Raw genomic sequence first — 24298 nt, forward strand, 5'->3', positions numbered from 1 at the left:
GAATACTGCAAGTAGGAGGGAAGTGATGGTGAGTGCTGCAATGGAAAGAAAATTAAACGTTAAAGAGAAATTGCATGTGGAACTTATTTAATGTAATATTTTATTAAATTGTTCATTTACTTGAGTTTTATTGAATAAGCTAAAACCATTTTTGAAGGCAACACACAATAGAGGGACCAAAGAAGACACCTGGAGACATCACATTGAGCTCCACAAAGCTGTGATGGGCATCTTTTTGGATTGAAAAGATGATGAATTCAGTACAATGGAGCGTTTCACGGCCAAGGTTGGAAGACACTGTCTGACGGTAGCAGAAAAGAGACAAACAGCAGTTTGCTGTGTTGAGCGCTGAGGTTCTGTTGACCTCTCTCTTCAGACTTCGAACAACTTCGCGCTGTTTCCTCTTCTGCTCTTCAGTGTTTACACTCAGGAATAATGCGAACAAACTCAGAACTGTTCCTTTAAGGAACCGAGCAGCCAAATGTTCCCACTTTGGTGTATTATCTTCATGTTTCTACCCTTTTAAGGATAAATTCAACACATGGGTACAACACACACACATATATATATACACATATACGAGTGACCCAGTTTGATGGCAGTATGACAGAACGCTGCGAGTCCATTTAATGAAGCTCTGTCACCCTCAAAGAGTTTGTGGAAAAGCTGTTAACGGCAAACTTTTAACAGTGACAGACAAGAAACCTCCCTGTCTGACTTCCTGTTACACAACCCCCCCCCTCACACCCCCCCCCCCCCCCCAACTCGCCATTAAGACGTCAGCTGGGAGCGTGGACTGAAAGAAAGAAAGAAAGAAAGAGAGGACGAGCACAAACCGACTTCCTGTCACAGAGTTACACACAAAAACACACACTGAGATGCTCCGAGACGCTCAAACAGCGGTTTGAAGAAAAGCACACAAACACTTTCTGATGTTCACACAATGAAGCTGCCCCACACACACACACACACACACACACACACACACACACACACACACACACACACACAGTGCAGGCAGACTGTGGTTTGGGTGGCTGGACATTAAAAATGCATCAGAAGTCAATTAGAGCGAGAATGAAAGAAAGGAGACTGGAAAAGGTTCCTGCTGGGATCCTGGATCTCTTTGAATCAGTATGCCAGCTGACTTGAACCCTCGTGGGTTTCACACACACACAAACAGCAGCATGGGGATGCTGAACTGCCACGTTGTGTGTACCTGAGATATTACCATGTAAACGGTTTCGATAGCGGTGGAGGAGGAGGCTGGAGGCTGTAAACCACCAGGAGTCAGGAAAGCTCGTGCGCCTGTGTGTATTTATTTGAATGTGTGCATGTTAAATGTTCACTGGGGCAAAATGGGAAATTGAGGTCAACGCGTTGAGCCACACGGGTACACAAGCAGTTTACACGCTGAATACTAATGAGAGCATTTAAACGCCTCATCGATCGTTTTCCACTGTTTCTTCGCTCACGCCGGGTGTTGGATAACAACAGCCTCCTCCAGATGTTGGGTCGCATCATGTCGCCTTCATCTGGGTCAAAATGTGGCAGCAAGGAAACGAACAAGTGCTCTATAGCAGCAGGTGGGGGTGGTAGTGGTTTCCTCCCACCATCCAAAGACATGCAGGTGAATAGATGTGTGCTCTAAATTACCAGTAGGTGCACGTGAAGGGTCGTTAATGCACAAACTAGCACAGTAAACTAATAAATTACCATGTGATGAGCTGATGATTAGCACATTCTTGACATGTTCCATCCTGTTTAACAGCATTTAACAGAGGAAGACTCCGGTGTTGATCTACTTTAGTAAGTGAGTGAAAGTCGAGCAAGTTTGATTCATTTCAATATTCCAAGTCGTTCTGCCATGTTCCTGTCGAGGCACCTCACACAGGGGTTTCCTAATTATTTAGAGGCCTCCTTGAAACAGCCAGCTGGCTGACTGAACGTGTTGATCTGTTAAATTAAAAAAAAATAAAAAACTGGAGCTTCAGAATTTTTTTTTTTGTAAAAGAGGACCCACCAACTGGAACTGGGATTGAAACATCATCCCCACTAATTGAGACACACGAGAGTTGGTGAGTGAGATTTTGGCGTCCGGTGTTCGAATGGTGGGAAATCTGAAGTAGAAACCACAGACGCCCTGAATCCCCACACCACTGAGGTTAAACTTACTATGATCAGATGATCTGCTGTCTGCTGGGTGGATCAGGGACGAGCAGAAAGAGACGTTAAAAACTGTAATAACCTCAGTGATCCTCCGACTTTAACCAGGTCAAAAACTCCACTTTGTCCAATTCTGCTACATAAATTACACTTGAACCTGTGAATGAAATGAATCAAATGGAAACTCTGGCAAAACCAAATGTTTACTGTGAGCGACCGAGGCAGTTTGCAGTAAATTCACTGTTTTATGACATTTAATTTTTCTCATAACTAAAAAGGCAACATCCATGCTTTTATTGAAGAATGTATTTCACGTTTTACCTGTGAAATCTCTGAAAAATAAACTGTTCAAAAATGTTTTTTTGATTAAACATGCATTTACAGTGAAACATATTAAATTATAACTAAAATATCTCCTTTTCATTTTCTTTGCCAATAACAGCGGGTAAATTTCTGCTTCTGTTATCATCATGCTACATTCTGTACGGTTTATGGTACAACAAATATTCATCTGTAACCTGTTTGCTCGCACACTAGGATGCACACTGTGCTCTGTAGCCTGCAAAATATGTCCTGACTAATTGTCAAAGCCTGTTGCCTGTTAACCTGCACTGTGCTATACAAACAGAACAGACTTTCAAGCACCCCCCAGTGTGATCCATGTAAAGGGAGGTTAAAAACATTCTGCAAGATTTGTGATATTTTTACATACAGGATCAACATTTGGAGGATTTAGAAGTTAAAATATATCATCTAGGTCTTTGTTTACATGCTGATAAAGAAGGCAGCTGAATTGCACAACCCTTGTAGGAATCAATGTCCTGATTACACAAAACCAGGTGTTAGGAGCTGTTCTGCACCGACACTTGCATCTCAAATGCGATTTGATGTGTTATTTATACATAAACTACTCAGTAAATATTGCCCATGCGGCTCTCCCCAAACTTATTCCACCCTTTCTGACATCTTATATTAACCAATTATATAAGAAAAACATTCAGTCCATTTAATTGAGGCTCACAAACCAAAGCAAATGTGACTTTGAAGGGACTACAACTGATCTGTGATCAAAAGAACAGATATCAAAGGACTCAGCCTGTGATTTGTGGGGCTCTGTGTGTGTGTACAGTGTGTGCCATCGGCCTTGTACCATTGTAATGATTGTTAAAGTCTTTATCAGCCCGAGCACCTGCAGGACGTCTTTTCTTTGTGCGGTTCAGAAGCTCTTTTTTTCCTCTCTGTACAGAAGTATTTGTGTCATGCTGAGTTGTTTAACTGGTGTCTCAATGTGAACACTGACAAAATCCTGCACATTTGCAGATAAAAACGGACCTCCGTCCTCCACTCAGATGTTCTTACTGGATTTTTGTAACTGTGTCTCATTGAGATAAACTTTTAAACAGTTACAAGTGAAAAAAGCTGCAGAGGACACAAACTGATCCGGTGGCTCCATCTAGTGTTGTCACAACATTACACAGAGACGGGGATAAACTTCTATATGCTTTAAGTGGTACGACACAGTGGAATATAATGTGTAAACAAACTGTTTGTTCCATCTGTGCATGAACTAATTACCAAAGAGGCCCACTGGGCTTTATATGAAGAGAGTGTTATACTGTCAAAATCAGCAACATGATCCAGAACAGACACATTACCAAACCTAACGAGATGGAAACGGTTTCACACAATATCCACAAGCTTCACTCATTAGAAGAATAATTAAAAATTAAGATCACATTTATGTATTTTGTCCCACAAGAGCTTCCGTCTCCGTGCAATCAAGCGACAATGTGATTGGCGTCCGATTCCCAAAGCAGCCCGCCTCCTCGTCGCGTCCTCGAAGCCCATTGGTTCCTACACCCGTCCTTCAACTGAACACGGAACTAAAGGTAAACACGAGTTTTCTTTCACAGCTGCTGGTATTTTGGATTTTTACTTTCGGATGTTGTAACGTCATGAAGACAGGTAGGGACCAGTTAAAAACAAAAGGACAGAAAGTGAACTGCTTTTATACCAAAATACAACATTACATAATCTAATAGGGAAGAAGGAGAGGAGCTTGATAAGTGTAGGATTCTAGGCTAAAGCTAAAGCTAAAGCTAAAGCTAACCTCATACATAAATGGAAAACATATCGTCAGACTGTGGTCAACAAACATTTAATCAATAAATATAAAGTGAAAGGGTTTGGTAATAAGTTTTGGTGATAGGTTTTCCTGCACAGTACTTTTATCATATATGTAATACATACTATATGTATAAAATTGAAAACACTTGAAACAAAGCAGTGTGACAGACACAAACACTGTAATATAGTACAATAATGAATGTTGCCCACAGCAGTTTCCTCAGGGAGGATAATAAATGACTTCTTTAGGTGTTACCACAGCCCTTCTCACAGTTTGCTCCTCATCTGGTGTCTTTAGGTCTCTTGTCTGACCCGCTGAAGAACATGGCGTCTCTCAGCAGCCTGTCTCTGCTGGGCTTCAAGCAGCTGTCGGTCCACCTGGTCGACTGTATGAAGACACGAGCAGACCTCAGACCAGATTTGAAGCATGAGCATGAAGGTGAGCAGCTGCCATGATCCCTATTTTACATGTATATGAGGTTTCCTCAAGAAATCCAGATCCTTGAAATGTTCACTTTACTGTTATTATCCCCATGGGTTTGTGGGTTTTCTCTAAGTACTTGGACTTCCTCCCACAGTCTAAAGACTCGCCGTTAACTTACATTAGGGTCACTTGCTGACATTGTACTGCCCATAGGTGTTAATGGTCAGTTGCGCTGTGATTGACTCCCTCAACAACTCTTTACAGGAAAAGTTGTTGGAGTAATTATTAGAGTAAAAGACAAAACAGTATGAACACATTGTAAAAGGTTTTTGCAACAAACTCAGCCAACTGGCTTCTCTCCTGTGCATGGACTTTATTTGACCTTCTAACTCAACACCTTTTCACAAATTAAGCATACAGTACATCAAGAAAGTAGTCACGCTGCTTTTCAACATTTTATTTTACAACCTCCTTGAGATGTTTCGACAGCTTGATTGGAGTCCACCTAACCCTAACCCTAACCCTAGGTCCCACAGTTAACAGTTCATGTCAGAGCACAAACCAAGCCATGAGGTCCAAGGAATTGTCTGTAGACCTCAGAGACAGGATTATATCGAGCAACAGATATGGGGAAGGGTACAGAAAAAATTCTGCAGCATTGAAGGAGCACCGAGAAACCGCCTTAGTCAGAGAGGTGACTGAGAACTAGGTCCTCACTCTCAAAGAGCTCCAGCATTTGTCTGTGGAGAGAGAATGATCCAGAAGAACAACCATCTCTGCAGCACCTTGAATAATTATGTTCGTTAAGTTATTTTTTTTATTTAGTATTTCGAATACATTTGCAAAGATTACAAACAAACTTCTTTCATGTTGACATTATGGGATATTTGTAGAATTTGGATAAAAATAATATTAAAATAAAAAAAAAAAATGTAAATACTGCGAACACTTTCTGGATGCACTGTAATTACTCTAAATACTCAGAGACCAATTGAATTTACAGAGCTAAGAGTTGATTTCAACCATACAGTTCATCTTAGTCTATGATTTCTGGCAGCAGCATTATGCTTCTCAACTCTTTATATTATTTAATATTTAACATGTTGTACTATAATAAAATCTTGTGCCATCCACACCCATAGTGCTAATGCAGGTTTTTTTCCAGACAGACATCAACTATCTCTTAGAATCAGAGTTGTACCTCGCTTGTTGCTGTGGCAGGTTCAACATCTAGTAGAAAACCTAATCTCTAATCTAATTGTAATGTATCCATTACATGACCTGTCTGTGTGTGAATTGGGTTTCCATAGACTCATCTGACGATCGCTCGGTCGTCGCTCTGAAGAAACTCTCTGTGTCCCTGGTGGACTGCATGCAAAATCCAGGACTGCTTGGGCAGTTGATCCATCAGGCTGAAGAGCAGAGTCACTCCAACATCAAAGTCGACTTAAAAGAGGAAGAAGAGGAAGAACAGCAAGCAGAGAAAATAGAAGTGATAAACCCGGAGCTGGAGCAGCACCCAGACTGGTGTAATGGCATCAGAACAGAGTTCAGTTCGTATAAAGAAGAAGAAGAAGATTGTGACGACAGAGACTCAAACAGAGAAGAAACCAAAGCTGAAGAAACAGATGAACTTATATTTGGTCAAACGGGAGCTGATGGGATACTGTTAGTGTTTCAGGACTGTCAGCGAGCGAGTGGTGAGTCAGAGGTACGTCAGGAGGATGCAGGTTGCACCGTCGCAGAATCACAACATCATCAGAAAACTGTCCCTGCAGAGGACGTCAGCACACAGGAGCAACATGACGCTGAGGCGCAGGGTGAAGCTGACGATGTAGAAACATCTGAGCCTGGAACTGGAGGTAATATTTGAGCTTCTCATCTGGATTGTTTCAACAGTGGAGAATATTTTAGACGAAAACTGTTATTGAGGACTATGAATATTTGTCACTTTTGCTTAAGAAATGACAAAAACAACAAATTGTCAAAGTTGCTGCTGATGCATTTTGATTTTCTGTCAACTATCAACACACATTGGAGTTCATTGGAGATCGTCTCTCTAATATAAACTTCAATTATCTTATCAATAATATCCACTAAAATATTGTTATGTTATTAGACAGAAACAGAATTTTAACTCTTCCTCTTTTCCTCTTTTCTAACAACCTCTCCGCTCCGCTGTGTTCTTGATGGACCAGAGAAGAAACAGCAGGACAATGCGTCCGAAGCTCAAGCTTACCTCTGCGAGAACTGTGGGAAATCCTTTGCGAGGCGGAGCAACGTCACCAGACACCAGCGACAACACTGCAGCATGACAAGATGTACGCTGAGCCAGTCGGAGTCGGACCAGGCAGAGCAGGAAGCTCAATCATGCGGTGAAAGCAGCTTAATGTTTTGTAACAAGCAGCACTTAAAGCTGCATGAACGTGTTCACAAAGAGAACGCAAAAGAGGTTCAACGCGAGAGACGTCACACCTGCACGCAATGCAACAAGAGCTTCTACTTGATGCACACCCTGCGGCAGCACCTCCTCATCCACACCGGGGAGAAATCCTTCAGCTGCGAGGTGTGCGGGAAGCAGTTCGGGAGAGAAGGCACCCTGAAGGAGCATCAGCTGATCCACACAGGTGAGAGACCATTTAAATGTGAGCAGTGCGGTAAGACCTGTGCGCGGAAGGGGGACCTCAAAATCCACATGCTGAGTCACTCTGAGGAGAGGCCGCACGGCTGCAGCCGCTGCGCTAAAACCTTCAAGCAGCTGACAAAACTCAAGCAGCACGAACGCGTGCACACCGGGGAGAAACCGTACCAGTGCAAGCTGTGCTCCAAACGGTTCAGACTGCAGATGTCATTGTTGGTGCACCAGTACACTCACACAGGAGAGAGACCCTTCCAGTGCAACGTGTGCTCAAAGGCGTTCAGCAGCCGAAACAACTTGAAGAAGCACCGGATGATCCACACGGGGGAGAAACCGTACCACTGCTCGTTTTGCGGCAAGAGCTGCCGCCTGCTGCAGCACCTGCTAGTCCACGAGCGCGGCCACACGGGGGAGAAGCCCTACACGTGCGACAAATGCGGCAAAACCTACACCCATCCCTCCGCTCTGAAAGCACACGAGTCGACCCACCGGGAGAAACCGCCGCGCTGCTCCACGTGCGGGCAGAGCTTCTCTGAACCTGCAGAGCTGGACAATCACAAATGCGCCAAGGCGGTGGAGAAGCCCCACTCCTGCTCCCACTGCGGCAAATCCTTTTCCCAGGCTGTAAACTTGAAGGTTCACCAGCTGATCCACTCCGGACAGAAACCCCATGACTGTAAGGAGTGTGGGAAGCAGTTCAACCACAAGAGCAACCTCAGTAAACACATGCGCATCCACACAGGCGAGAAACCCTTCGAGTGCGAACACTGTAAGAGGTGCTTCAGGCTGCTGCAGCACCTCACAAACCACCGATTAACACATAACAAGAGCAATTAAAGAGCCTTAACGTTTCAGTCTGTGGCTCCTCCTGGTTAGGGTTAGGGTTAGAATGGAAACATGGGGGAAAACTGTGAAGCAGAATCTGTTGTACCTCCATGTAAAGAAAAACTATTCACCTAGTGTGGATAAGAGCGATACTCCCGTGTTTTAGAGTCATTTGTTACTGTTGGTCGATCTACAAGTAACGTTTTCCTTGGACAGCGACTGGTGTAGTAGCATCTCCCAGCTTTAAAACGTTAAGCTTCTGCTTTCAAAATACTTTTAAATGTAGTTAAATACATTCATGTGAGGTGGGTCAAACAGTCCAGTATCTGTCGATGTGCTGCAGCCTGCAACATTAGGTTTTTAATTAAAACAGTAAATATGACACTAAAGTGCTGAGCCTCAGCTGGATTACTTTAAAATAGAAAGAGCTGCATTGGAAACATCTTAACAGATAGTAGTACCCAAATCATAGCTTCATTCCAGGATGTCAGTGCACCTGTTTACACGCCTGTGATCAACGTCATGATCATGAAATAACAAATTAAAGCAGAGTCACATTTTAATGCTTTATACATTGCTGTAACAGAGCCTGGAGAACCAAATGTGTCACTGTCCAAACTGGAAGCTTCCATTAAAAAGAGCAACAAATAGAGAGAAGAGATTCCAATACAGCTTTATTAGGGTCTTTATTGACTAGTTCCATGTGCCTTCGGTTTACATATTGTGTAAAGGCATAGGTTTAGTTAATGTGACCTCATTTAGACAGGAAAATAATCCCATAACGTGTTTGGATCAATTCACTACAAGACATGTACATTTTTATTACTGTGCTCAAGAATAAAGATGTTTTTAAAAAAAACAAATTGGACACATGAAGAAAAGTCTTTATCAGTACAACACCACAGCTGTGTTAAGACAAATTAAACATTTAACATCATTAGATTGTTAATAGTGTTAAATGTAACTGAATGTTTGAATTAAACCAGGGTCCATTGAACTTTTTACAGTTTTTATCTGTTGCTGTGATTTATTTTGGTTTATAAGTAAAACATTTTATTTATTTTTTTTTTACTTTCCGTCATTCTATAGTGAGAAAAAAGGAAAATGAATGAAATGATTTGTGCCACAGTAAAGAGTAAATATTCGGTATTATACTCATATTTGGAGATATTATACATCAGCATTAAGAAAAAGGTAAAAACACTCAGCTTTTGTCACGGTTCATGTATCTGTGCCGTCTGATGAATCATGCTTGGTCTGTTATTTAACCAGTAGGTGGCGCTGTTACTGTGTTGTCCTCTGTCTTGTCCAGCTCATGTAGGCAACTTTCAGTGTTGAAGTTATGTAAGAAATCCAACAGTTTGTCCAAAGTTCACAAGTTCTCAGATGAGGTTGGTGTGATTACAGGATCACTTTGTGAAAACAGATTATGTTTTACTCTTTACTATGAGTTTTACGTTGCCACAATGAGACTCCTGGAATAAAAATCCAAGATAAATATCAGACTGGAGCCAGTGGGAGCTCAGCTCAGATCAGTCCTGCACTGACCAGCAGCATTGTCGGGTTTTATTCTAAACAATTTTAACTTTTTAATTTTGACTACTTAAATCTACCTGAAATAAATATAAATTACAATAAATAAGATGCAACAGAACTTAACAGTCTGTCACTTACAGGTCTCTTCTTGTCCTACACAAATAAGTGATTTCTTCCACTGTTGGGAATAAGGGAGAATTTGCACATTGTGATGTTCAAGGACTTTTCCAAAAAGAAACTTTATTCAATGATCCTGTTTGTTGCTTCTTAAAACAGATGTGTCCATCACACATGATGTACAAACATCTAACATTACCCCAGAGTTTTGACGTGTTTGTCACTGTTCTGCTCACACTCATTTATCATTATCTGAGAATTTACCCGCTCATGACCGTAGCTGCTATTTGTCACTGTTTACCTGGAGAACACACAGTGGATCAAATGCCAGTAAACCCTGCAGCAGCTGAACTGATTTCACAGTGTTTGTGTTCAGTGTGGGGGTGTGTGTACACACACACACACACACACAGCACGACAAACAGCCTCGACATCGATCAGCGTTAACAGCAGAGGTTACACAACACTGACCTGACCTGACGTTTGACAGGACGTTTCCAAATCCTGATGAGTCACGGGTTCGTCAGACGGATCCAGGAGGCTTCAAATGATCGGACGGCAGCGTCCGAGCAGCATTCAGCAACCAGCCTTCACACAGAGGAAGAAGAAGGATGGAGCGACTCAACTTACTCGTCTGTCTCGGTTTGATTTGTGTGGCTTCAACCCTGGTGAGTCTCACATCAGATCCATCTGTTTTTACCACATTAAATCATTTTATAATCTGATAAGACGTAAAGCAGCAAATTCTTAATGACATCATGTGAAACATCTACTTCTGTTTAGCTGTTTGATTCAAGATGATTATTGTAATTTCTTAGTTTAACATGATGTTGCAAAGCTTGCTATAGATATAGATATAGACACACCTGTATTTAACTAATCCTGTACTCGTGGAAAAGATGTTAATCTTTTTCAGAAGGGTCAAATTATTGGCATCAAGCTAAGAAAACATGGAAGGAGATTAATGAAACTACTAAAACTGGGTTAAGAACTGTCCAATGGAAGAAGGTCATGGTCTGATGAGTCCAGATTTACCCTGAGTATACTGAATGACCAGGTTATTCCATCAAGGGATTTTTTTCTTCCCTGATTGTACGGGCGTATTTCAAGATGACACAGTCAGGATTCATCAGGCTTCAGGGAACTTGACACATTGGCCACCACAGAGTCCACACCTTAACCCTAATGTGTGCCGAAGACTTTGCAGTGGTCCGACTCTCCCATCATCAATACAAGATGTTGGAGAAGAATTAGTGCAACTCTGGACGAGAATAAAGGTTGTGACACTGCAGGAATTTATCGAAACGAAGGCAAAGCTTAAGGCGGTCCAAATAAATATTAGAGTGTGTGGCTTTTTTTTTTATTCAGTGTATAATGCAATTTGTTTTTATTGTTATTTAATTTATAAAATGTGTAATTTACATGTGAGTATAAAATATTCAAAATAATATGTCATCAGTATATGATGCTCAATTAGGTGCTCATAGGTTTTGCTAGTATTGTACTCATCAAATTGATTATAGTGATTCTCACGTTTACCAAAAACCGAAATATGTTTATCATACAACCAAATAAAATTCTAAAAACAAAGCAGAATATCTTTCTATTAGCACATTTCTGCGTCAGTCAGTTATCTATGTAGAAAGAGGCCTTGCACAGTTGTTTACCATTGATTTTGTTGTCTCCCTGTCACCAGGCCACAGTGGTTGATCCCAGAGGAGCTCGCCCGGTGGAGCCTGCCACCCGATCCGAGAAATGTGCCAGTCAGAGAGAGTGGCCTTTCTGCACAGATGATGACTGGGTACACAGCTTATTTCATGAGTCGTTCCGTCACTTTGTTCCTTAAAAGCACCAACTACTGCCTACTTAGTCAAATCAGTCGCTGGACGAATTCAGTTGGAGAATTTCTGTCTTGTTCATCTGTCCCATCCTCCAACAGGGGTATAAATGCCCATCAGGCTGCAGGATCCAGGGCCTCATGGATAAGTACGACCACAACCTGTTGAAGAAGATCGAGAAGATCCGCAGCCTCCTGGATCAGAACAAGGCCAAGCACCGCTCCGCCGACCAGGTGTCCAAACAGACCTACGACTACCTGAAGGAGAAACTCACCATTGATGCTGGTTAGTCGGTGTTTTCTGTCCTTCCTTTTCTCCTAGATGGTGGACCAACCAAATCTGAAGACAGAAGAAACAACGTATCTAATCTAAATGTGTAACCTCGTTCTCCATCAGGTGGCGACAACAACTACTACGACTTGGCCCAGAGGCTGCGTCAGAGTATCACGGAAATGAAGATTAAAATCGACAGTCAGCTGAGGCGCCTGGCCATCCTGAGAGATCGCGTCAAAGATCAAGTCGTGGAGATGCAGAGGCTGGAGGTACGGAGACACATCAGCAGCAAAAAGACATGTTTACATGTAAAATAAGAAGTGATGTTATTATGGGGTATGTGAGCAGCAGGTTTATTTTCACATCTACGTTCCTTTATAGGTGGATATAGACATTAAGCTCCGTTCCTGCAAGGGATCCTGCCAGCGCTACTCTGAGTACCAGGTGGACAAGGAGAGCTACGTAACCCTGGACAAGCAGGTAAGGAGCAGATTTGTTTCCACTGCAGGATCATCAGGGCCAGACTTAGTCAGAATCCTTACTGAGACAGATTGTAATAATTATTTTCAATATTATGAGTGAGGGGTTATTCCTGAAACTAAGTATTTAAAGTTGTGTTAGAGAGTTAAAACACTCAACCTCTCTAAACATGTGCACTGGATTAAGTGGAGGCTCAGCCACATTTGTCATGTTTATAGTTGAGATTCATATCAAATTATTACAAAAACTCACTTTGACTTTACCAGATTAGCCAGCTGGAGTCCCGGCCAGTTCAGAGGATCGAGTCTGTGGGGACGCTGTATGTGATGAAGAGCAGGCCTCTGCAGGATGTGATTGTGGACAGCATCTACAAGTCCAAGGATACTGACGGCAGAGTGGCAGCACAGCAGAAAGAGGATCCGTTCCCTGACGTGAGTAACACATTACAGATCTTTGATCATTGGTTCCTACAAACATAACTCTAAAAAAATATGTTTTTCTATTTGTTTTAAAACAGTTGGTTATTGTGGTGTCACAATCAGGCTTTGATACACAGACAATACCTGATTTGGTTTTGACAATGTTAAGAATAAGGAAACAATAAAAAGTCTAAAAAATAATTAATTAATTTCAGGATTTATGTTTTTTTTTTTTTTTTGTTTTTTTGCAAATATACAAACTGCACAGGTTTTATCTGTAGCTATCAGGAAGCACAGTAAGCACTAGCAACAGTAAAGCAATAGAAAGATCTGAAAGCACTGAGACTCGTCAGCAGGTCCACCTACAGTATTTAGGCAGGAAGAAGCACAGTAACTCGTCTATCTCAAAGCAGATGTGGAGCTGTGTCTGAGCCTCAAACTTTGTTTGTTGCTGCCTACGTTCTGTAGTAAAGGGCTGAGGTATTACCCATTGTGTTACACATAATGTATTTCTCAGAATCGCTGAGAAAAGAAAGGATAGGTGGAACCACAATGCAACTAAGTCACCCAGTTATCATGGAGGTGGGAATAACAAGGTTATCGTCATTTACTATTGCCCTAATTATTACAACGATGCACACTGTGCTGTCTTTCCATGAACTTTCCACACCAATGCTTTTCTTCTTTTTCTCCTCCAGGTGAAGACTGTTCAATTGATCCTAGAGGAGGAAGGCTCAAGCTCATCCCCAGCAACCATCTCCAAAGTCCCAGGTACTTCCCACTCTGGTTCTACATCCTCATCATCGACATCCTCGTCTTCTACTTTGTCGTCGTCGTCCTCCTCCTCCTCCTCCTCCTCCTCCACATCATCTAAATCCATCACTGAGCTTGGAGGACGTGGCGATGGTGATTTATTTAGCGGTGGCTTTGACTTCCACAGCCAGCCCAGCACGAGTCACGTTTCCACAAAAACAGTCTCGTGCACCAGAAGCACCAGGAGGACCATCGTCCACACGAAGGATGGACCGGTGGAAAAAGTCGAGCAGGTAGTTGAGGGAGGTCCAGAATGCCAGGGTGTGACAGACTTTACAAAAGGTGGAGTGAGCTCTTTGTTCCCCACCCTCAGTCACACGTCCTCATCCTCTTCCTCCTCCTCATTGGTGTCCACCAAGACTGTCCACACTGGTGGCACAAAGGGAGGCCTTCTAGAAGATACCAAAACAGGGTTTGGGGATCCATTTGGTGACGATCTTGGCGCATTCCTCACAGACAATGGAGAGGATGACATTCCTGATTTCCATGCCCGCAGTGTGAAGAGCACGCGTGTCGAGCGCCAGGCCGATTATATAGGAAAAGGTACCAAAACATCAGACCATGAGTAAACTCTCTAAAGCCCACTGGGGCATATTCAGCTAGGCAGCATTGTTTAGCATCAGCTAGCTTGCTAGCTAGCCCTATGTACCAAAACTATAAAGAGAGCACAGGATTTGTTATTGCTTGTTGCTAGAGTTAAATGATTTATGCAGTCACATTCAGTGTGACATGTTTAAGATCTACAGGCAGGCAGTTGAAATTAATAATGACCTAAAACAGTGACCTGTGTGCATTTATGTTACACATTTTGACATTAAAATATATTTTCTCTTTTCTTAACCTTGTAACTGCACAAAGTAAACCCATAGTGACCCTTCTGTATGTCATAAAAGCCTGGCGACAGCTCCAGGTGGAGATAGATTTAGGTTTATAGATTTAGGTGAGCTTATGGGGAAAGTGACTGACCGTTTGATCAATACTTCTCAGCTAGCCGAACCACAAAACAAGCCGGTCCAAGCTAACTCGCGGCCTGCGGTGTGCCCCTCTTTGTTTGCAGATTGTGTCGAAGCCTACCAGAACCACCTGAAAGGGGAAACAAACGGCCTGTTTAAGATGAAACCCGGCGGCACGGACTCCACTGAGGTAGTTGAGGTTTACTGCCAGCAGGATGGGCTAATGGGCGGGTGGTTGTTAGTTCAGCAGAGAGAGAGCGGTTCAGTCAGCTTCAACCGCACCTGGGCAGAATACCGCAATGGGTTCGGTTCGGTCGATGCGCAGGGCAAGGGGGAGTTTTGGCTGGGTAACCAGAACCTCCACCTTTTGACCAGCAATGGTGAAACAATGCTAAAGGTAGAGCTGGAGGACTGGGAAGGGGGTGTAGCCAGTGCTGAATATGCAATCAAAGTTGGCTCAGAGGAGGAGGGGTACCAGATAGACCTGTCTGGGTACACTGGGGACGCCGGGGATGCTCTGGTGAGGCCTAAGTCTAATATGGCGTCTTATTTGTCCCATAATGGAATGAAATTCAGCACCTTTGATAGAGACAACGATAAGTGGGAGGAAAATTGTGCAGAGGTGTATGGGGGTGGGTGGTGGTATAACAGCTGCCAATCAGCTAACTTGAATGGTATTTATTACAAAGGCACATACGACCCAGAGAAAAACACGCCATATGAAATTGAAAATGGAGTCGTGTGGGTGACATATAAACCGGCCAATTATAGCTTGAAAACTGTGAGAATGTTTATACGACCGGCTGCTTTTTAGAGGAACGTGGAGTAGACAAATCGTAGGGTGAATATGATCAAATTATATATGCTTTCAAAAATGATTGCAATATAGGCAACAGGCAGAAAAAGAACTAGTGAAACAGGAGAGCTAGTGATCATTAAGGATAAATATTTGAGGGCAAAAAGGTTCCAGACCTTGTAGACTATTGATCTTCGTTAATCATTCTGGAATTTCATAATCATGATAAACAGTGTCAGTAAGTCTTTATGTGTATATTTGTTCATTCGTAGACTTTTTTTTTATCCAACTCTGTCAACAGCATTGATCTGTTTGTTAGAATTGCAAAACCACTGTACTTGGAAAAACATGTTCTGGTCATTGCTTAACTCTGCTCAATCAATAAAGATTCAGTGTTCACTTCAGCTACTGTGGTTTGTGATTTTATTTCCGTGGTTGCAAAAAAGATTTTTTCTAAAATACCAGTAATAATGAAGCCATTAGACCATAAGACAATCAAATCTCTAAATAAAAAAAAAATCTAAATCAATATTATTAATACTCAATACTTTTGAACTCTTACTTGTTTGTATGGCATTACAGTACATTGAATGTGTTCTCTCTAATAGTTGCTTTGTTTTAATCATACTGCTGCAAAATTCATGTGGTGTTTTGAAAGACATACATATATTTATAATCTAAATTATAAGAGAGATCAACCATGTGCTCTAAAACATCCCATATTAACAAATTTGTCAAACTCATCAAATTTCCCTGTTCAAATTCATATCAAACATGTCTTTAAAGCTGAAAAGAGGTGAAGTTTGACCTTTCACATACTTACCTTAAGTCAACTGGAAGTTAAAAAGTTACCACCATCATATTCACAAATATACCAAAGGTCTTTTCTTTTTGACAGAAATCAGGGGAAAATATTACTTAAAATGAAACATGATTATTTCTAGACATTTTGATAATGTATTAAACGTGGAACTCTGTAATTTCAACATCAGGTTCATGCACACAGATTTTAAATTAGTCTTTTGAAAATACATACAAGTCGAGAATTTCTGCAAATGTTTTACTTACACAGCAACATTGACTATATTCTACCCAACTGTAACCAAATATTTTCAAATATCTAGCAAATGCAGTCTCAGTCTTATTCTCACAGTTATGACATATTACAAAAACATTTATGCTTATTTAGGCAAGTTGTTTTTATTCTGTTATTATTTGCAGACATTACATTTTGAACAATGAAACAAATAATGTGTTATCTAGTTTACCATTTGCAAAATTAGATTTGTTTTCCTATTCCAATGTCAGACACAAAATAAATGATCATTGGTTATTTTTTTTGTTTTGTTTTGTATTTTTTGTTTTTTTTGCAGTATGCGAGAGGCTGAAGCCTCAGAGTGTAGACGACCAGCAGACTCCCAGTCCCCCCTGGACATACAGAGGACGACAGTGTCGAGCAAAATCAGAGATCACTCTGTGTTCAGATGACGACTGGGTAAGAAACATGCAGCCAGACTTGAGCAGGAAAGTAAATTTGCATGGAGCCCTTTGCTTGCTTGTTGAATCTAGATATTTTAGTAGCTCTCAAGAGTTTTAAAAAATACCTGTATCTTTCTTACTACAAAGGTTTCCAAATGCCCTTCAGGCTGCCGACTCCAGGGTTTGATCTCACAGATGGAGAGTGAAGTAGAAAAAAAACTGTGGAAGGTCTGTAAGGCAGTGAACAAGTATGAAGGCGCGGCTGAAAAATCCATGATGTTAACAACAAACATCTACAACTCAAACCGTAGAGTCATTGCCAACAGACACAGTAAGACTTGGACAGAGTTTAGTGTTTTTGATTAAATTAAGTCAGAATGATCAAAGTAATGTAATCTGATTCAAACTGTGTTTCATCTCCAGTGCAAGAAATGAAGTTTGTGGAGCATGCAGACAGACTGTCTAGGAATCTCACATCACTACAAAAAAGATCATCTAGACTGTCGCAAAAAATCTGGGAGCTACACATTAATGCTCAGAAACAAATGGAGGATTTGTATCGAACAGAGGTAAGTTTCAAAAGAAAGTGTCAACCAAATGCAACTAATGTCATTCATTTTGTCCACAGATGTACTCTGGATACAGTTAGCATTATAGACTGCTTTAAAATTATGACCCACCAAGCCCAATTTTTTTTTTCCTGCATGACTTGGAACAATCTAATGTTCAGTTTTTATGCAGATGACATTAAGGCATATTTTCCTATTCTGCCTGATTGCAAATTAGTCCTCAGAGTAATTTGCCTAAAATATCAATCTAATATGTCAAATATCATTGTAAGTATTTCGACAGGCCAAGAAAATACTACAATTATTTACTAGTAGTTAATAAGCTAGTAATTGATGGTATCTTTGTTAAATATTATATATTGTATATGAGGTTCTTGTTTCCTTTTGATTTGGGTACTTTGTGGTACTTTGTGTTTTATAATCATTTGCTGTGGCATGTTCTAATATTAACACTATATTCTTCTTGTCCTGCTTGTGTTTCTAGGTAGACATTGACATTAAGCTGCGGGCCTGTCTTGGATCTTGCCAGTCAGCAGTAGCATTCACTGTCAATCACCCCAGCTATCAGTCACTTCAAACTGACATGGACCAGATAAACAAGACTCTCAACCAGATACGCAAGGCTGCTGTGCCTCCCAAAGGCCTCCCACATATCAAGCTGCAGCCTGCAGATGTAGGCCCAGCACCATATGCAGCATATAAGACCATAGGGACAGCTCAGAGAGAGCTGCTGGTCCAGGTTGAGGATATCAGACAGAATCAGTTAGTTCTGGAGGAGCTTTTGGAAGACGCAGAGGTTCTTAATCTTGCAGAGCTGGACTGAAAGCATTCAACTGAAAGAGGTTTGACAGCTTAAAAAGAAAAGTAACAGAGGAAATAATTGTCTTTTACATTTCAACAACATAAGATATTGATAATATGTATTATTACATACTTTATTAATTTGAGTTGTTGTTGTTTAGATGCTGCAGTAGATGACGGCACTGTGTGTGTGTGTGTGTGTGTGTGTGTGTGTGTGTGGGGGGGGGGGGTAATGGGGGGGGGGGGGTTATGTTTTTTTTGTCCAAAAATACCTCAACATGTAGCCAGGAGGAACTGAACTGAGAGTTCACCCACCAACTCTGGGGTTTATAGACAACTGAGCTACATTCTGCCACTTTTCATGATTAGTTTACAAGATCTGCAGTTTACACATTGTTTGACGTGAGGCTCTCAGACTGTGCTATTACGTGTTAGAAGTCATTTTGTCCAATTGTGCATAATAAATGATTCTTAAGATGACACATCCATGACTAAAACATTTCTTGCAGTGTAGATTGTAATCTGGATTTTACGATACATATTTTATGTAAACATTCAGCTGACTAAAACTTTTACATACTGTATATCACATCAATTTCATAAAAAAATAAAATACTGTAAAATCAAAGGAAAAACATTGGTTAACAATCTTTAACCAAGCACTACCCAAAGGGAATGTCTCATTTTACAACCACTTTGGTACAAATTTCAATATATTCAGTCACTGATACTGTAATGTTTAAAAGTTAATACATTATAAAAGTATAGTTTAGTCTATTTTGGTAATATTGTTAGATTTAACCTGTTAACAATTAATTTCCTGAACTTCGATTAAAGCTCTTGTTATATGAGACATTTCTGAGCGTTGAGAATACACTCCCATTTCTAGATTCCTTCCTGTGTTACTTATATTAGTGCCTCCCTAAATAAGAAAATACATTTTGGCACATTTTACATGAATTTCTGTACATTCAACCCACTGTCATCTTATAAATATATATATATATAATAAAAAATGGTTGATACGTAACCTGTTTATCTATTTCTCAGTCATGCTCGTCATTATTATTAATTATTCATTAAAATTACTATTATTTATAAAAGAAGATTCAAGTTGTGGTATTATTTACATTTGGAAATAAATGTACATTTAAAGTACAGTTAATCTGCATTGGAGTACATTTGTACTTTCCCAAATTAGGTGCTTTGCACTTTTACACATTTATTCTGTTTTATTTGGACAAATAACAGAAATGTAAAAATTCATGTAGTGGCTAGTTTTAAATCCACAAGTACAGTGAAATAATGACAAGAACAGACAGAAAATATGTTCCTCAATGTGTTTATTGAGTAGCGGAGGACAGTTGTCATCAACTTGACCTGGTAATGCACACTGAAGACTTCACACATAACAAAAAAAAGGATGACGGCACATTCACCGGAAAACTGTTATATTTTTATCTTTCTGCAAATATGACACATTTAAAAAAAAATCTTATTTCACTTTTTTCTAAGTTTCATACGCTTAGTTCTGCAGGTTATTTCTAATATAAAACATTTACTTCATATTGTTTAGTCTTAGCTTTTTTGTGATCCTATCGTGTTGTGTGTGTTGCCTCCCATCCATGTGATTATGAGGAGGCGAAGAAAGGCCTGATCTTCATGCTGATGGCTTTGAGTGAGTACCAGCTTCCCTTCCAGTTCATCCACACCATGCCATCATCTGTGCCGTGCTTCGCCATTTGGCGAGTGTAGGACCCACCAAAGTAGTATCGGCCGTTAGGATTGGCTGAGTGACAGCGGTTGTACCACCAGCCACCACCGTCCTCTCTGGAGCACTGTTTGGAGGGATCGCCAGGGATCCTGATTCAAATAAACATAGACAGAAAGGTGTGAGAGACATTTTTGAAAACAAATTGCATCCCAATTTTTTTTTCCTTTAACTTATTCTAATGGATTATATCGTATTTCAGGACTGGATGTAATCATAATAACTGGCACTGACCAAAAAAAGAAAAAGGACACTTACCAGTTATCATTGTCTCTGTCGTAGGTGCTGAACATCATGCCATTGTGTATGGTCATAGTACGGTTTACACCAAAAAGCTGTGTGGCTCCTTCCAGCAAACCGTTGCCAGCGTTACCGGAGTATCCATCAAGTGACAGCACGTAGTTGGACGTCTCTGATTGGACAGTAAACTGGCGATACTGGGCGTGGACCTAAATAAGAGTAGAAACCATGTGAGGTTTATTCTAAACACATTTTGAAAAACAGAAGGCGAAAGTTGATCAGTGGTGAATATTGAACATCAGTGGTGATATTTGCTTATTACAGACTAAATCTTGGGTGTTAGAAGTGTCATCGTTCAGACATTGTTTGGGATTTTTGCTTTGACTATTATTAAAAAAACTAAGAAACCTTGAGAACAAACCTTGGCTCCAGTCCAGTCCTGCATCTCTATCAGAACCTCAGTGGGTCCCGCCTTGGTCAACTGACTAATGCGGTCATTGCCCAGCCAGTATTCACCTGTCATGGGATGAAGAAAAAAGGTACAAGTTAACCACAAATTGATGGAATAATGGTGAACATGAGTAATATCTGAAGTTCCTTCAACAAAGTCTCTTGTTTGTCATTTTCAAAGTCGTACCTGGAACCTCACAGTGTCCCTTTCCAGAATCAAAGGCGATGTTTCCAAATCCACGCCGATATTCATCCCAGCGACGGCCAAAGTCAACGCTGCCGTCAAGCCTGTTCTGGATGACAAGCCATCCTGGAGAAATATAAAAAAAACACTCTTTAATCACTGAATCATAACCAGAACTGTTTTTGAAGGGAAGTGGTCTATGTTGATAATGTTTTCACCTCCATTCTGGGTGGTCTGATCACAGAAGACCTTGTACGGCGGAGTGGAGGCATCAGGCTGGATCAGGTACATCTGGGAGTCTCTTCCTCCACGACGGAAGATGTCTTCACACTCCTTACCTGAACCACACAGGAGAACACAATGTTGTAGTCAGTAACAAGACTTCCCACCACACTTCTATGAAATTTGCTGTAGATATAACTTTGAACTTTGGTGACCAGCTCATACTTATTTAGTGCATTAGTTGGTTATATGAACAGTATATTGAACAGTGCAGTCTGTATGGGACATTAAACCTACCAGACACGACAGGTATGGGACATTTGGTCTTGCATGGCTCCTTGCAGTCCTCCTTCTGGGTCTGGATGGCCTTCTCCAGCTTCTGGATCTTTTGCCTGATCTTGTCAAGGACCCCCTGCAGTCATAACACATTATTACATTACATTTTATCAAAGAGTATTTGTAATATTTTACACAGTTTGTTTTGTTGTTTTAATTGTGTGGTGCGTAAAATTCATTTTCTGAGAACTTCAGATTTTCCAAGATGATACTCAATGTTTATAATTTACAAATAAAAAATAACATAATAACAGTATTAAATACAAGCTTTTTGATGCATCTGGGATGAGGAATTGTTAAATTCGACTAGTCTTCTTACCTGTAGCACTCTGATGTTGGATGGGAAGACAGTGTCCACTGTCTCTTTAATGTAGGCGTGATGTTCCTCCACTTGATCAGTGTACTGGCTGACCACCCTGCTGTTGTCTAAGGGAATTATGGTTGAGATACAAATCGATTAGGAGAGATGCGAAAAGAAAAGTTGAGATTCTTTATATACCTATGTATCTATGTAATTCCATCACAATGTTTTTGTCTTCCTCATAATTTATGCAAATGTTCCTTGTTCTCACCGGTGATGAGTCTCTGCCTCTCCCTCAGAGAGTTGGACATACTGTTGACAGAGTTGTAGATGACGTTGGAAGATCTAGACAACTCCTCCACTTGGGGCTTGAGTTCATTAATGCTCTATGAGAAATGAAGGCATACACACAGAAATGAAATTCAATCAATCCCAATGTTTTCCCAATGGCAATAAAAAAAAAAACTTTTCCTTTTTTGGTCTGATTCATGATCTATAAGCATGTTCTGTAATAAACAAGGTTCAGAAAACACAGGAAATGACAGATAAATCAATTTACCGTCCTGACGTTCCGCTCTTGCTTCAGCAATGCAGTCTTCAGCTCGCAGCCAGTGGGGCACAACACACCCTAAAGGACAGAAAAAAAAATCTAGCTGTCTGTCTTTCAGTGACCACCTTATTTTTGTGTTTTCTGTGTTTACCTATGGAACCATTTACCCTGACTTTGCATGCCCACCTTTTAAATGAGCACCAACCATTCCTCTTAAAGGCAGATTGTTAAAGAAATACTGTGAATAAGTAACTCACAAGTATATTTCCACCCAAATGTGTCGAAAAAACTAGATTTCTGATTGAAGAATTGTTGAGTAAAACCAGTGGTTGAGCCCTATAGCAACCATGTGCTGGTGCTCTCTTACCATCTTCTCATCTGCATGTGTGCATCCTCCAGACTCCGGCTGCTCTACCTTCTCCTGTGCCTGTGGTCGTCCAGCTGGAGCTGAGGTGGGGCGTCCAGTATACCTGGGAGAGGAGTTGAGGACAATTCACTAACGTGTCAGACACACACTGAGGGATCTCTAATATTAAATCATGCTAGCGGCATTGGCTAGTCCACCATGTTGGCCCCGTAAAACAAGCACTCAGGTAGTAAAGTGAATTTTAAGGTACCGTAGATGTACCTGATTTAAATGTAGTACACTACTGAACTACTAAGAACGTAGGTTCTTAGAACCTTTGATGATTGAGGTTACACTAAAAATATGAAAATCTGTGTAATTAAAATGTAGTTGGCCCCATTTCAACCAGCAACAAACTCAGTATAGAAATATTAGAATATTTCAAAAGAAGTCATTCTGTGCTGTATTAAAACTTTTATGTTTGATGCTTCAAATAAGCAGCTTTTACTGTTACTGTCACAGTTATTTCTCATATTAAAGGCCATTATTATATACTTATATTTTGCACTCTTTAATTTTTTACCTGCCACCGCTGGGGACAGGTGGTGGGATATAGCGTGCGGGGTTGTACGTCTCCCTGCCCTTTGTTAGTGGACGGTGGCCACGAGCATCAACGGTTGCCTGAGATATGAGGAGCAAAGATGCGATGAGTCAGACAAACAAAACACCAAATGAAATTAAATACAAATAAATGATATGAACGAAATGGCTCAAGTTGTGCTGCTGCACTTACAGTTCCATTCTCTGTGGCTACGTTTGTAGTCTCCTGTGGATGATAATAAAAAAACTGCATTGAAAATCCAAATATTTTAAACAAAGACTCTAGGTACTTTTGGAGCTAATTACACAGCTACATGACATACTGAAGTAATTTACTGTTGGATTACTACAATATGTCAAATATATTTTATTCTGTTTAAATAAATCTGTCTAATAATCTAGACATTAGATCAATAAAGTTAATCTGCTATTAAATTTCCAGCATCCCTTTTTTGACATTGAAAAAGTATGGATGTTTTCACATTTGCTTGATTTTCAGTTTGATCTAATCAAAAGAAGCTGGCCCATAATGTTTTTTCAAATACATTTTCAAATTTTGAACTCACTCACCGTCTCCTCGTCGTCATAATCTAAATCACCCTGAGCCGAGGCGGCGTACACGCACAGATACAGTAACAGCAGCCTCCTCATCATCCACTGTCGATAGTGTTAGGTTTAGATCAAACTCTCGTCAGTCCCTCCTCAGTCTTCAATGTGCCCTCTTCTGTCCCGGAAACCTGATTTGACCAGGTTTTTATCCTCCGTCTCTCCATGCAAGTGGACGTCCTCCCACTCATATTGATCTGACATTAATCAGTCACTAACTGCTGGGCCAGTTAACTCAGACTGAGTCACAGCGATTCATGGTCAATCGGGAGTTTGTGAAGGAACAAAAGGGCAAAAGATCTTAAATGTTTACTGATAAGTCCAAATATGGCAAACAGATGTGTAAGCAGTTTCTAGTTCCAGATATTTTCTTTTCTAAAGCTGTCATCAAAAAGATAAAAAATCATGTTTAGGATAAGTTGGATTAAATCTGGGGAC

The 24298-nt window shown here is 40.7% G+C and overlaps 4 protein-coding genes across 4 annotated transcripts; 3 read left to right on the plus strand and 1 right to left on the minus strand.

Moving 5' to 3' along the window:
* Nucleotides 1-4050: 4050 nt before the first annotated feature.
* Nucleotides 4051-9194, plus strand: LOC113168231 (oocyte zinc finger protein XlCOF6-like). Its single transcript, XM_026369235.1, has 4 exons — nucleotides 4051-4131; nucleotides 4592-4732; nucleotides 6028-6579; nucleotides 6916-9194. The coding sequence occupies exons 1-4, from the start codon at nucleotides 4122-4124 to the stop codon at nucleotides 8190-8192; spliced, it is 1980 nt and encodes a 659-aa protein (XP_026225020.1). The 5' UTR covers nucleotides 4051-4121; the 3' UTR covers nucleotides 8193-9194.
* Nucleotides 9195-10349: 1155 nt separating this feature from the next.
* Nucleotides 10350-15809, plus strand: fga (fibrinogen alpha chain). The gene is made up of 8 exons (XM_026369645.1): nucleotides 10350-10501; nucleotides 11530-11634; nucleotides 11773-11956; nucleotides 12068-12213; nucleotides 12326-12424; nucleotides 12691-12855; nucleotides 13542-14199; nucleotides 14714-15809. The coding sequence occupies exons 1-8, from the start codon at nucleotides 10445-10447 to the stop codon at nucleotides 15421-15423; spliced, it is 2124 nt and encodes a 707-aa protein (XP_026225430.1). The 5' UTR covers nucleotides 10350-10444; the 3' UTR covers nucleotides 15424-15809.
* Nucleotides 15810-16773: 964 nt separating this feature from the next.
* LOC113168599 (fibrinogen alpha chain) lies at nucleotides 16774-18416 on the plus strand. The gene is made up of 4 exons (XM_026369647.1): nucleotides 16774-16900; nucleotides 17032-17215; nucleotides 17308-17453; nucleotides 17938-18416. The coding sequence occupies exons 2-4, from the start codon at nucleotides 17080-17082 to the stop codon at nucleotides 18274-18276; spliced, it is 621 nt and encodes a 206-aa protein (XP_026225432.1). The 5' UTR covers nucleotides 16774-16900; nucleotides 17032-17079; the 3' UTR covers nucleotides 18277-18416.
* Nucleotides 18417-19580: 1164 nt separating this feature from the next.
* On the minus strand, nucleotides 19581-23998 carry fgb (fibrinogen beta chain). Its single transcript, XM_026369758.1, has 13 exons — nucleotides 23825-23998; nucleotides 23448-23480; nucleotides 23238-23335; nucleotides 22676-22778; nucleotides 22318-22386; nucleotides 22030-22144; nucleotides 21777-21883; nucleotides 21419-21533; nucleotides 21118-21237; nucleotides 20903-21025; nucleotides 20687-20781; nucleotides 20284-20474; nucleotides 19581-20117 (listed from the first exon to the last, which is right to left on the minus strand). The coding sequence occupies exons 1-13, from the start codon at nucleotides 23906-23908 to the stop codon at nucleotides 19886-19888; spliced, it is 1485 nt and encodes a 494-aa protein (XP_026225543.1). The 5' UTR covers nucleotides 23909-23998; the 3' UTR covers nucleotides 19581-19885.
* Between the last annotated feature and the right edge of the window lie 300 nt (nucleotides 23999-24298).

Source organism: Anabas testudineus, chromosome 18, assembly GCF_900324465.2.
Source record: "Anabas testudineus chromosome 18, fAnaTes1.2, whole genome shotgun sequence".
Lineage (NCBI taxonomy): Eukaryota > Metazoa > Chordata > Actinopteri > Anabantiformes > Anabantidae > Anabas > Anabas testudineus.